Source organism: Mercenaria mercenaria, chromosome 8 (genome assembly GCF_021730395.1).
Source record: "Mercenaria mercenaria strain notata chromosome 8, MADL_Memer_1, whole genome shotgun sequence".
Taxonomy (NCBI): domain Eukaryota; kingdom Metazoa; phylum Mollusca; class Bivalvia; order Venerida; family Veneridae; genus Mercenaria; species Mercenaria mercenaria.
Genome location: NC_069368.1, coordinates 85,955,781 through 85,968,311, shown reverse-complemented (window position 1 = coordinate 85,968,311; position 12,531 = coordinate 85,955,781). Strand labels below are relative to the sequence as shown.

The window sequence follows — 12,531 nt, the reverse complement described above, 5'->3', positions numbered from 1 at the left end:
ATAATTAAAATGTGCTTCTTGGATTTTTGAAGCAATAACAGAAGTTTTTGTCATAATACACTAACCATTGAAAATAATTGCATTTACCATCGGCTCATAACGCAAAATCGTTGCTAATTTGAGAGACAAAAGGACTGTACATGGTACTGCAGACAGATTATGAATGTTGTAGACACATGAACTTACACCGTTTGTAAAGTGTATTTCTTTTATTTTGTAATTAGTCTTGGTGGATTTATTTCAACTTTATATGAGCCCCGTCAAGCATAAAAGGTCCTTATGGTATTTTTTTATGTTTTTTAATTTTTTCCATTTTCTGAAAGAACGCTTAATTTTGTATCAGAAACCGAAATTTCAGTTGTTTATCTTCAGTAATTATGGAAATATGCTATATTTTGTGACATGATATAATAAAACAAAAAAGCAACAATAAGTACTCATTCGGAGTTATTTATTTTGAACAGTATACAGAGTTCATCAGCTTATTATCTGCAGTTAAAAAGTAAGAATCAACTATTTGAATATTCGGCAGCATATACACAAATGATGCTTTTAATCTATAAGATGCAACTGGAATAAAAATTATTATAATTTTCGTTGTCATAGCAACGAATAACAAAATTAACAAATTAAATTCTTTTTAGGAGATCAATGATATTAAAATCGAGAAGAAATGCTCACACTAAAAAAAAGACACCCAAATACATTGAAAATGATATATTTTGCATAAATATGTGTTTCATGTAAAATAATTTCCTTTTAACAGGAAAACATAGGTTTTGGATATCGCATTTAGAAGTTGATGAATCAGTTTTATCATAACTTTCAATCGGTTTCTCTATATGCGTAATAATACATATATATATATTTATATTATTAAATTATTGACTTGTACACTCTTTGTCATGTAAACTGAACATTCGAGTAAAACACAGAATGATCAGAATCAATAGCTACTGTTTCCATGGCAACTGTTTTCTTTTTAAAATATAGTAGCGAAAATGATATTTTAAAAAGGCTCGAAATAGCTACTAATTAATACTTCTGCACGTGATATTTAGAAACCGCTAAAATTCATAAACATGTCCTTTTTGTTCAGTCAATCCCATCAAGCTATTACTTAAACAACAAAGTATAGAAAACAATATAGGCCTAGTGAAGTATGAAGAACAATCAGTGGTAATGAACATTAATCATATATGAAATATTTTTCAACTCGAATTTCATTAGCTGTTTCCTTTTCATTGATTCTATAAAGGCAATTGTACTTGAAACTTTCCCTTCCACACAGGTTTTACAGAATAATAGCAAATAGTTACTACCAAGAATTTATCGTTTCCATGGTAACACTATGGTATGATATTGTTTCCTAAAAATCGCTAAAATGTGACTTTCAAGGAATGACCTTCGGAACATTTCAAATTCAGTACGATTATTGAATATGTTACGCAAATCACTAAAGTTCCGTTACTAGAAAGAACGTCTGCTTACTTACTGCATACGATAGTTACACAGGTTTTGGAAAATATTAAACAATAACACAGTAGTTTTTGTTTTTAACGTTCATATAATGCTTCTTAAAACGGGTACGTAAACATAAAAGTTGAGTTCATTCTGAATAAGTTGTCAGAAATAATCTTCAATTATAACACTTTCCGATGAATTTTAATAGCTGCTTTAATAATTTATTATATGTTTCCATGGTAACGTTTAAAGTTTTGTGCAATACTCTAAATTGTCACGTCGTTTCAAAAAATCGTCTATTACCTATACTGGCATTAAACTAAACACTAATCGACTCTATTCCGTCTGAGTAGGAATCGGGCAAAGTATGTCCTGAAATGGTTGCCTAACAAGTGGTCTCACGTGCCGGAACAAGTATTCCTGTCTCTCTTTGCTCAATCCGCCAGGTGGCAGTACGTCCGGAATATCGGTGACATCCATTGGTAGGTAATGCGTTTTACAGATGATGAATCGGATTTCATCTATATCGTCTGCGTTTTCTTTCATATAGACGGCGCCGGGTTGTTCAATGGTGAATCTGAAACTGTGGTATTTTGATATGTTCGGAACTTTTTTAAATCTGTCTGACAGAAATACTTTCCACGCCCGCCATATCCATCCGTCTGCACCATAGGCTACAGGAAAGTTGCTGACTGACGACTTTCCAACTACTTCAGCTATATGTTGCGGTGTGTCACAGTCTGTTCTCCGGTATAACTTTTTAATGTTTCCAAATCCCGCATCAATCAAGCACCTGTGAAATGACAATAAAGTAAGTTTAAGTCGATAGAAAAGCGTTAAAGTTATTACTTTTTATATATATTTATCAAGCAGGTACTGACATAGTCTTTTATGTACATAGGATAATCCGAACTTCATCTCTTAATGTCTGCATATCCGGTAATGACAGGATTTTGTCTTATAATGACCCATAGTGTTTAAATTTGCAAAACAGTAGACACGTAAATATTACATGCAAGTTGCTAGCATTACATCTGGAATATCAATGAATGAAAGAAAGTGACTGTGATTACGACAGGTCGTTTGAAGGAACTTACGTACGCAGCAGACGACATAATTTGTCATTTTTAATTTCCGACTCAAGCAGATTTTCGCATGAAAAGATGTTCTGATAGTAAAATGATAAAGAGCATAGATATGTAACGCATATGAAACGTGTTATCTTAACCATACCGAGTATGTCCGGGAATCTGCATCATGTATGTAATATTTCTGTGTTTTCCAACCATGATTCTCCAGGCAAAATACGCCAGAACGTAACGATTCTTGTTTTGACCTGTCGAAGATGCACAAAATATTAATTACGTGTAAGTATCACTATCGGCCGACAATCGCGTGCAATACTAAATAAATAAACATTAAACAAGTTTCTAAACACACTAGTTGGGACTAAAGTTCATGGAACAAGACAAAAGTTTACAAAACAAATTTTATTGATTTCCAAACAATAAGCCGTGTCTTACACTTTTTCCTTGGCATTTACGATCATAGTATTCCCATACGTTTAAAGAGCATTCAGGGCTAAATGCCCGAAATCGTTCTTATATCGTTACATGTGACTTCTGAATCAAGGCAAATTACTATATTTTTATGACGTAATTATTTCACTTTTAGTACTGTTGCACCTAACATAGATAAACCAGAATTGTTCTGCTTAACTTCGTTTAACTTGTACAAACTTGAGTTTGCGCATACGAGTAGATTATTATTTTTATGATGAATACACTACTCATTTAAATAGTCATTTAGGAAAGCAGCGAACAGTACAAAACATAATAAAATTAGAAGAATAATCATCAAGCTTACTTACCGAAACAATTGTCAGCACGAATGCTACAGTCGTTCTCACCAGATCCGTATGAATGGAAAGCATGGTCTAACATGGAAATAACTGAATCTGGTCCGTGAGCCAGCTGTCCATCACGACCTGCAATATGTTGATGACTTATTACACATTAGCACACTATACTTTGTTGAAATCATTCATTTTAGAATATTATCAAAATTACCGTCTGTTCTGACAAAACCAATGCATTGTAAAAGTGTATCTAAGGGTATGATATCGAGTTTTCGAATATAAAATAAATTCTTTTATAAGCAAGTGCAGATGGTTACTAAAGTAATAATGGAAACACGCGCACGCTCGCACGCACAAATACCAAATACATAATTACCTAATGTTTCGTTCTCACTGATTAGGTAGTTGTACTGACAGCAACCATCTACCCGGAAACCCAATATCGGTACCTTGACGGGCTGAATAAAATATGTCGGCCCCTTTTCTCTGGAGTGATGTGGCAATTTGACGTACTGGGAAAAGTCAAATGTATAATGTATATCGTCCATTGAAAAATCGTCTCCCGCAGATGGACCAAGTTCTTGTCTTTTCCTAAACATTTCAGCTGACCTTTCTACACATTTCTTGTACACGTCCCTCTCCTTTCTAGCTTGTAGAATATGTGATTGATATCTTCCTGTCGCCGACAACTTATCATCTTCACTCATAGCAAGTTTAATTTCTTGTCTAAAATCTTCGCAAGTGCGACACACATCTTCTATTGGTGAACTTATCTTTATATGCGGAACACATGTTGACCACAGGTCTTTGAATGTTGTTAAACCAACGTATAGTTTGTCATTCTCTATGCACACCTCTTTGTACTGTTGATGGATTGAAAGCTTTGTGTCCGACGACGGCAAATATATTGGAGGTTCATCACTGCGACCTCTGGGAGCTGCCGGCTGGGGAAGGCCGACTTCACTTGCGTAGTTGATTAGAAATTGGATTGCATTTCTAATTACGTCTGGCGCAAACGCATTTGGTGCTCGTCTGCCTGTGTGACCATGAACGCGCGGTTCCGTTCCATATTCTTTCATGTGTGCCAAAATGTTTCTTAGGGTCTTATGTTTAGTGTCAAATATAAATGAAAATGCTTCTTGACAGATCTTTTTGCCATCGAAATAATAGTCATATCTTTGTCGCGTTCTTTCTTTATTTTTACATCTGGAATTGTCACCTATCCGTTTTAATGTCCCCATTAGAAGCATTTCTTTTTCATTCTTGGACATCTCTCGTAGACTAAGAATATGCGTCTGAATTCGGTCCACAGTAAAGTTCAGATAACAATTCCTTTTGCAAGGACAACCTGTATTTATTTTAGTTGAGACGTCATCTATATCACTCTGAGGATCATATTCATTGGTCACAGGGACATGGTCGTCATGTTGATCCTCTGTGTCGTCTGCTTGGCAAGCCTCTTCTGTAACCGCCACTGCTATAAAGAAACGGTTAACACGCTCTTCTAGTGAGGTTTCAGTAGCAAAAGTCGGCGATGTTCTACCGGAAGACTGATCTTGTGAGGCATGTGTGGGTGGTTCGCCTAACCCAAACACCGAAAGCAAGTCATCCAATTCCTGCACAAACACAAGAAAATAAAAAATTTAATTAAAAGTTTTAATGTTGGTACCTTATCTTATATTTAATTAAAAAAAAAAGAAAAAAAAAGTTTCCACCAACAGGGATCGAACTCCAGACCTCTGGCTTACAAATTCCCCGCTTAACCTTGGCGCCACGTAGGACTTTGACTTTAAATGTCTTTAATATCTAGATTATTTAATTCCCACGTTAAACAATAAAATAAATCGGTAGCATCGATTTTAAATTCCACAGTTTTCTAAGAATATTACTTTCAACATACCAAAACTAATGCCGCGGTTAATTACCATTTCTTTATAACAGATCTAGATGGAAAACAAACGTCATGCCTATGAAAATTACTTGGAACAAAAATTTAAAACCTGCAGATCTATCTTTAGTTTTATGTTTAAACAATTGTTTTTCTTACTTTGCGCATTTAAAACAACCTACCTACAACAGATAATATCATGTTATAGTCATATAAGTCCATGCTAACAGGTAAACATTGCCATTGGCATATTTTAAACAAATCTGCTTGATGCGAATAACTCGATATTAAAAAAGTTTTATCTGTATTATTCCAGTAGAGAAAGCATGGTAGAATAAATAAACATGTATAGCATTCTATTAAAAGAAATATATGTAAAGTATGCTTTTTATTTTAAATATCACTTGCCTCAAATGTATCCATTATTCTGTTTTTCCTTCCGTTTAACCTTGATGCATGTCAACATCTGGGCGCGGCCATATTGATACGTCATCATTTGACTTTGACGTCATTTATCTCGGAAACGTGTCAATTACGATAAGGACCTTTTATGCTTGACGGGGCTCATATAATATACTTACATTGTAACATTTTTAATGTGTTGGGTTTAGCACTGTTTTACAATTTCATTTCAGAAGATTAGTACTATACTTGTATCAAACTGTAAAATATGATTATTTTTTATTTCCTTAATTTGATATAGAAAAGGAATAATAGCATATTCAATACTGATTAGAGTCTTTCATTTAGTTGTATTAATACAATAAAACATTCCAGGCATTTATTTTGGTTCCCAATTCTTCAGAGGCTTGATTATATGAAATACTATGACGGGACCTCATTAAATGCGTAGAATCAACATGGGGTGTGGGGTGAAAATCTGTTAATGTTGCCGGTTGGCACCTTTTGTTCTTATAACTTTTTCAGGAAAGTAAGTCGTTTTTGTCTGTAACCCTAAAAAGTTTTTAGGATGTATTATTTCTACAGTTTAGATTTGTTCATACTATGTGAGCTTAAAGAATATTAGTTTCTAAGACTAATAAGTACAGAAAAAAGCACTGGTCACCACACTGTTTTTTATTTTATAGGGCATTTCCATCACCCACTGTTGAATCATTTCTGAAATAAAGTTAAATTGAAAAAATTGGGTTACTTTATATAATATATAATGTCCCAATTAATGTTATAGGGATTTCAAAATATGTCACTGACAAAGCTCTTTCATTTTAACATGTTGGCATAATTACCCTACCCACTTTTTATCAATGGGAAAACGGTATTTAAATCTACCAAACAAAAATTGCTTTTTAAGATTTTAGAAATATTTTGCTGCCTTAATGACTCACAAAAATGCTTCCAAATGGAGCACTAAGAGGTATATTTGGAAAAATAAACTTTAAAAACTGGTGAATTTTGATATTTTTAGTTCTTTATGTTTTAATGTTTCCGTACTAGATAACATAAAGTGCTATGTTGGAAACTTTTATTTCAGTTGTAGCTTATCATTATATATATCAATCAGACAACTTTATATAAATCAATTTCGCAACTAGTAGAATCTGTTTGGTTAAATGGTACATTATTAGCCAACCAAAATTACGGAATATGTTAGTGTAGTAATAGTGTAGTAATATGTAAGAGATATTTCTAGCGAAAAAACAAGTTCAGGGCATAAAAGGCAGAAACAAATTGTTTGAAGTCCAAAATAATATATATACAATAAGCAAATACCAGCGAACAAGTAAAACACATGACGGGGGACTGCTACGCGTTTGGTTCATTTCTTATAGATACCTGAGGATAATGTGTAAAGAAGTCATGCTACCTCATTCAGAATCAAAAGAATCATGCGAATGAAATGTGATGGTCAGCGAGATTTAGGATATAATATGATATTACGCATTGAGATAATACGTATTGCATGATATCCGTAGAATCAATTTTTTTACCTACATCGTAAATAAATTGTAGGGCTAAGACACGACTTCTTAAAGAGCGGAGTGTCTTTATCTTCGTTTCTTATATAAGCCTTAGTAAATATAAAAAAAAATCAGTTGAGCTCATTTAAAGGTTTGAGGAGCATCATTTATTTCCATGCTAATGAAACTTTTTAACTTATCATTTACTTTCAAACTATAACATTGATTGAACCTTTTGTATATTGTTATGACACTAACACCCACACAAATAAGAAATTACACATGCGTAAACTACTTTGAAAGAGTTGTTATTAGCAACGTTTTAGATAAATAATAAACAGGATTTGCTCATTTCATAATATCTCAAGAAAATACTTTATCAAACTGAATGTGCTATTATTTTTTTTTTTGAGGCCCAAGCTGGGAAAACCCGTTTATTTTCCTTTGCATAAAATACATATGACATACAATTTCATACACAATGTCAATGATATACATAGTCAAACATAAACTAAACATGTTTCAAATCAAAATCACATCAATTTCAATACGAATATTATGCACAGATTTTGGGAAGGCAAGAAAGAAAGGAAAGAGAAGGGAAAACAAAGGAAAAAAGTTAATTCACTTGGGAGTTCTAATTTTTATTAATGAAAAAATAATAAAATTGAGGAATAAGGGATGGTCGTTTACTGGTTTCAGTAGTCACACCGTATTACCGGCACCAGTGATGACAGATCACTGCCTGGATGACAGACACCAGACTTCGCAGACTAACAACACGTAGGTTAGCCACTTAGCCGCGACAATGGTATAATTAAACTATTATTTACTTTGTTGCGTTCTGTGTAGGCTTTCCTTTTAAGACTTTGTTATAGCTTTGATGAAGTACACAAATACGCTCAGTTAAGTTTGAACCTTGTATGGTCATGCGGATGACAAGACGGTCTATTTAAATGAAAGTCTAAACGTCGAAGGTTTTAGAAGGAGCAACAAATTGTTAGCGCATATGAACGTTTTAGCTCTTTCTGTCGGAATAATGTTAGTCTTTTCTTAATTACTTCAGTCCCAAATTTCAAACAAATTACACGAAGTTGTATTACTTACCGAATGCATAATTATCACCAGAGGTAAATGTTAAAAATGTGGCATGACTGATGAAAATCTTACCTGTATAGCAAAATGCACTTATTTGACCTTTGGCCATGTAATGTGACCAAACTGTGACCTTAAGAAGGGAAGATAGAATACAGCCATTATTTAATGACGGTTAGAAATTACTCACAAATAAGCTAAATGCTAAACTGTAAAACAAATAGCATTTTATACAAAACATGAAAGAACATTTCTCAGTATGTAATACAACTAAAGATATTGATTTAGATAGAAAGACGCTGTATTAGAATAGAGAGTGAAGATAAACATGCAAACAAACTTTCCATTTCTTTCTTTTTGTAAAATAAATTTACTTTCACATGACATTTTTCTAAAATAAAATATATATTTTCGTATCGTTTTGTACGATACAATCATAACATTTACTAAACAAAAATAAATGTTTATAACTTTGGAAACTGTAGCAGATAAAGAATACATGTAGAATTGTTTCAAGTATCTGGTAATGTCGGCTGCAGATAACTATAAACTATTTACATTTTCATTGTATATACCTACTGAATGCGCGTGTGGTAGAATACAACATCTCTTTACTATATTTCTAAATTCTTTATTTTGTCATTTACGTTTTTAAGTGCTTTGCAAACCCTATTAGAAAAAAAAACATATGAAAAGCTGAAATGCCAGACCAGCATTTTCCTAAGTAATCGGAAGTATAACACTGGGAATTCAATGAAAAAAGATATAATTGTGTAATTTCATTTCCGATATATACTTCTAGAAATCACCGAAATTAAATGTAACCAGAAAGCTTTAAATTAATCCAGTTTGAAAAATTTTCTACCACATGTTACACTATGGACATTTTTGGCAATAGATGATCACAGTGTTGCACCCGTGACGTACACCCTTCAGTTTGCAACACAACATCCCATAGATTTATCTTTTCTGGAACATGACCCCATTTACAGATACAAGAGCGAGACTTTTATTTTCTATGAAATCACTGTGCGTTCTTAGTTTCTTCCCGACTTGGTTCGTTGCTTATGATACACTGACTCCTTCTGACACAAAAAAAAAAAACAACTAAGTTTTTTTTTTGAAAAGTATAAATTGTAATTTGTAATGTGTCATTTTAGTTTTGATATATATTGTAAAAAATGCATGTCTATATGTGAAAATGTCAGTGAACGGGCTCTCGTTTAAAACAGTCTCCGGATTTAGTTTGCAAATCCGGAATTTTCGCAAACTCAGCTACTTTTTGCCTTTGACTTTTCTCTGATTCTTTTGACATTAAACGATAGTTCAAGTCCCATAGAGTAATAATTGGTCATTTCCTTCTTTATATCTTAAAGAATGAATTCATGGGAGGTTTTTAAAGTTGGTCCTCCCATGGAAGTATTTTTCCTCCCATGGGGTTTTCAAATCAAAATATTTTAACTCAAATTAACAATTTATACAATAAAGAACTGTTCTGACATGATTTCGCGTAAAAAACGACTTTAAAAAAACTCCCATTTTCGTTATGGGAGGAAACCCCCCACTGGAGACTGGATGAATTTTTGAAACTGCATTTAATGTTTCACTTTTTGCTAATTAATTATAATTTTATCAATATCACTTCAAATTTAACTTAAAGATGTATTACTGTGCAAAATAAAAATAAATCGTAAACCCCGCGGGTGAAAACCTCCTATTGTTTTAAATGGGAGCACAATCCCGTGGGAGGTTAGAAAATAAATAAAAATAAATATTGTGACATTTTGACAGAACAAAACATCAGTATTTTATTTTAATAATAATATTCCATCATAAAGTAATTTCTGTGTTTCTACTCAGCGGAAATATTATACATTGTATAATTACAATGCCACCTCCACACAGGCCGCCTTGCTGATTATGACCGTAGCATTGCGATCTCAACGATGTCACATAATTAGACGGGTCAGAAAACTTACTGAAGCATATACGATATATTTGACCTGACAAATATGCACCGCGGGACTTTTTTAATCCAACAATACAAAAAGTGCAGGAGATTAGATGAAAAATCTCCTTTTAAATTGAGGTTCACAAAGAAAAACATATCCAAATCTAACCCGATCTGCCTCTTTCATAATGCTAGTGTCAAAGACTTCAATCATTATTAAGTACTTCCTTTTTTATTTGAAATGCCTAATATATCTCCATCAAATGTACTAGTATTCTTCATATAATTGTTAAAAAATACGATGCGAAGAAATCAATAATTTTCAATATTAATGGCATTATAAACAAAATAAACTCGAATTCAAAACATAATGACCATCCTCCAACAACCTAAGCATACCGCATCTTCTGGAAAAAGAATTTGAAAAAAATAATACTGTAACGTAAAACTTTAACTGTTAAAAACTTAAAAGATCATAACTGTTAATACTAGGATTAAAAAAATCAAATCAAGTCAGAATGCAGTTACTAAAACCAACTTTTTAAGAGAATGTTGTTTTTTCAGCTTACTTGAAGTAAACAGGATAACGCACTTATCTCTTCTTAAGCAACCGTACATAAAAATGATACATACTGGGTGGGTGGGGGTATAAGAAATTTTAATAGCTACGAGTTTGATGTAAAGTGAAATTGAAAGTAACACATTGGACGATCAGTTTCATATGTTTTACCCATGAATTAACTGCATTCGGCGTTATTTTCAAGTTGATCATGTTTAAGCGGCATTTTCAATGAAAAAGAAATGTTTGGTTCCTCAAATGTTAAAAAGGCATGAAAGACACCTATGAGCAACGCAACTACTAAAAGTTAATAGTTTGTTTATGTAAGAATTATTATCTGCTTTGACGCGATCGGTACGCTCGGCAGCTCAGTGGTATTTGAGGTCAAAATCCTAAAGGCATTATTCTGCCAATTACGAATGATCTTACTATTTTGATGATTAAAAACACTAGACTTTCGTACCATATTTTGTATTTTAGTATCAAGTTTAAATATTCCGAACCATTTATCCAGGCTATTTTATGTCCGTTACATTTTACAAAATGTGTTTTGTACTAATGCCGCAGAAAGCCTACAATCTGTATGTACTTAACGTACCATTTGATAAGTGCTTTTTCATTAATTGTAGAATAAATGTCATGTTTTACTAGACCGTTTAAAATACTTTCTTAGTATGCAGTTTCATAAATAAGCGGTCGGAGATTGAGCCCACGACCTACCATATAAGAAGCGGGTGCGGATTAGGCTGTCTGCTCTGTTAGTGAATACTTTTGAAATGAATATTCATCAATCCGAAAATGGAGGTGATAAATTTTAGAGGTGTTATGCCGTTTTTCGTTTCCTAAAATAACAGTACTCATCTAAAATATCGGGGAATATAGTGTTTGTTACGGTGGCACTGAGGTCACATAATATAAATATCATATGGCAGCGTGTTTGACATTGATATTGTCAACCCGAGGACAGAATGTTACCCGAGGAGAAATAAAGATTATTGTATTTCATACAAATACGTGAGCACATAATAATTATTTCAGGCGGACGTATTAGATCTTAAACGCGCACATACTTGTATTGAAATCAATATAATATATATATAGGCCGCGTCATAAGAATACCAACTGTAAGAATCATTTAAATGTTGATTCTTAAATTAATTTGTTATTTAACATCGCTTGTTAAAACTAGTAAAGTTAATAGTTAATCCAGCAGACGTCATTTTTGGCGCTTTTTGTTAACGTCGCGTCGTGCGCAATTCTGCGCGACGCCCGTTACGTCAGTTGTTTATACCGTATGTCAACGTTTGAATTACTTCCGTTAAGAAGCGGCGCGTTGCCATGAAAAACACTATTAAAGGTTTCGACGTTTAAGACATCATAGTCGGTATGCAACTTATATTTAATTGTTATAAATACATTTGTGCTATTTCCTAAAATAATTAAGTAATTATTTTAAGCAATGTTGTCATTGCATTGTGCGTTTATGATATTGTACATTATTATAATTTCGTACATGTATATGTTTTTTATGTTTCGAGCGTATAATAAATAATGTCACGTACATTTTTCAGAGAATCGCTCGCTCACATGTGTTGGAATTTCATGCTATGAGCATAGAAAATAAATATATAGAAGAGCACATCTACTCGTCTAGTTTTGTTTATCCGAAACCCTTAACACCAACATAGTGACTTTGGGACCATTATGGATCCAGACCAGCTTGCGCATCCATACAGTCTGTGCCAGGGTCTATGCTGTTCGGTTTCAAACCCTATAGCAATAAGAGAAACCGTAGGC

The 12,531-nt window shown here is 33.1% G+C and overlaps 2 protein-coding genes across 2 annotated transcripts; both read right to left on the bottom strand.

The window, feature by feature from the left end:
- Window positions 1-255: 255 nt before the first annotated feature.
- On the bottom strand, window positions 256-3,709 carry LOC123531757 (uncharacterized). The gene is made up of 3 exons (XM_053550304.1): window positions 3,335-3,709; window positions 2,698-2,800; window positions 256-2,257 (listed from the first exon to the last, which is right to left on the bottom strand). The coding sequence occupies exons 1-3, from the start codon at window positions 3,405-3,407 to the stop codon at window positions 1,801-1,803; spliced, it is 633 nt and encodes a 210-aa protein (XP_053406279.1). The 5' UTR covers window positions 3,408-3,709; the 3' UTR covers window positions 256-1,800.
- LOC123528573 (uncharacterized) lies at window positions 3,445-5,762 on the bottom strand. Its single transcript, XM_053549222.1, has 3 exons — window positions 5,619-5,762; window positions 3,734-4,938; window positions 3,445-3,451 (listed from the first exon to the last, which is right to left on the bottom strand). Exons 1-3 carry the CDS (start codon window positions 5,631-5,633, stop codon window positions 3,445-3,447), a joined length of 1,227 nt encoding a protein of 408 aa, XP_053405197.1. The 5' UTR covers window positions 5,634-5,762.
- Between the last annotated feature and the right edge of the window lie 6,769 nt (window positions 5,763-12,531).

What these genes read in the sequence shown, in the direction of transcription:
- LOC123531757 (XM_053550304.1), bottom strand. Translation starts at nt 3,407, where the DNA reads ATGTTAGACCATGCTTTCCATTCATACGGATCTGGTGAGAACGACTGT. An exon ending in TCGTGCTGACAATTGTTTCG is followed by an intron (nt 2,801 to 3,334) that starts GTAAGTAAGCTT and finishes CATCTTCGACAG; the next exon opens with GTCAAAACAAGAATCGTTAC. An exon ending in CAGATTCCCGGACATACTCG is followed by an intron (nt 2,258 to 2,697) that starts GTATGGTTAAGA and finishes GTCATTTCACAG; the next exon opens with GTGCTTGATTGATGCGGGAT.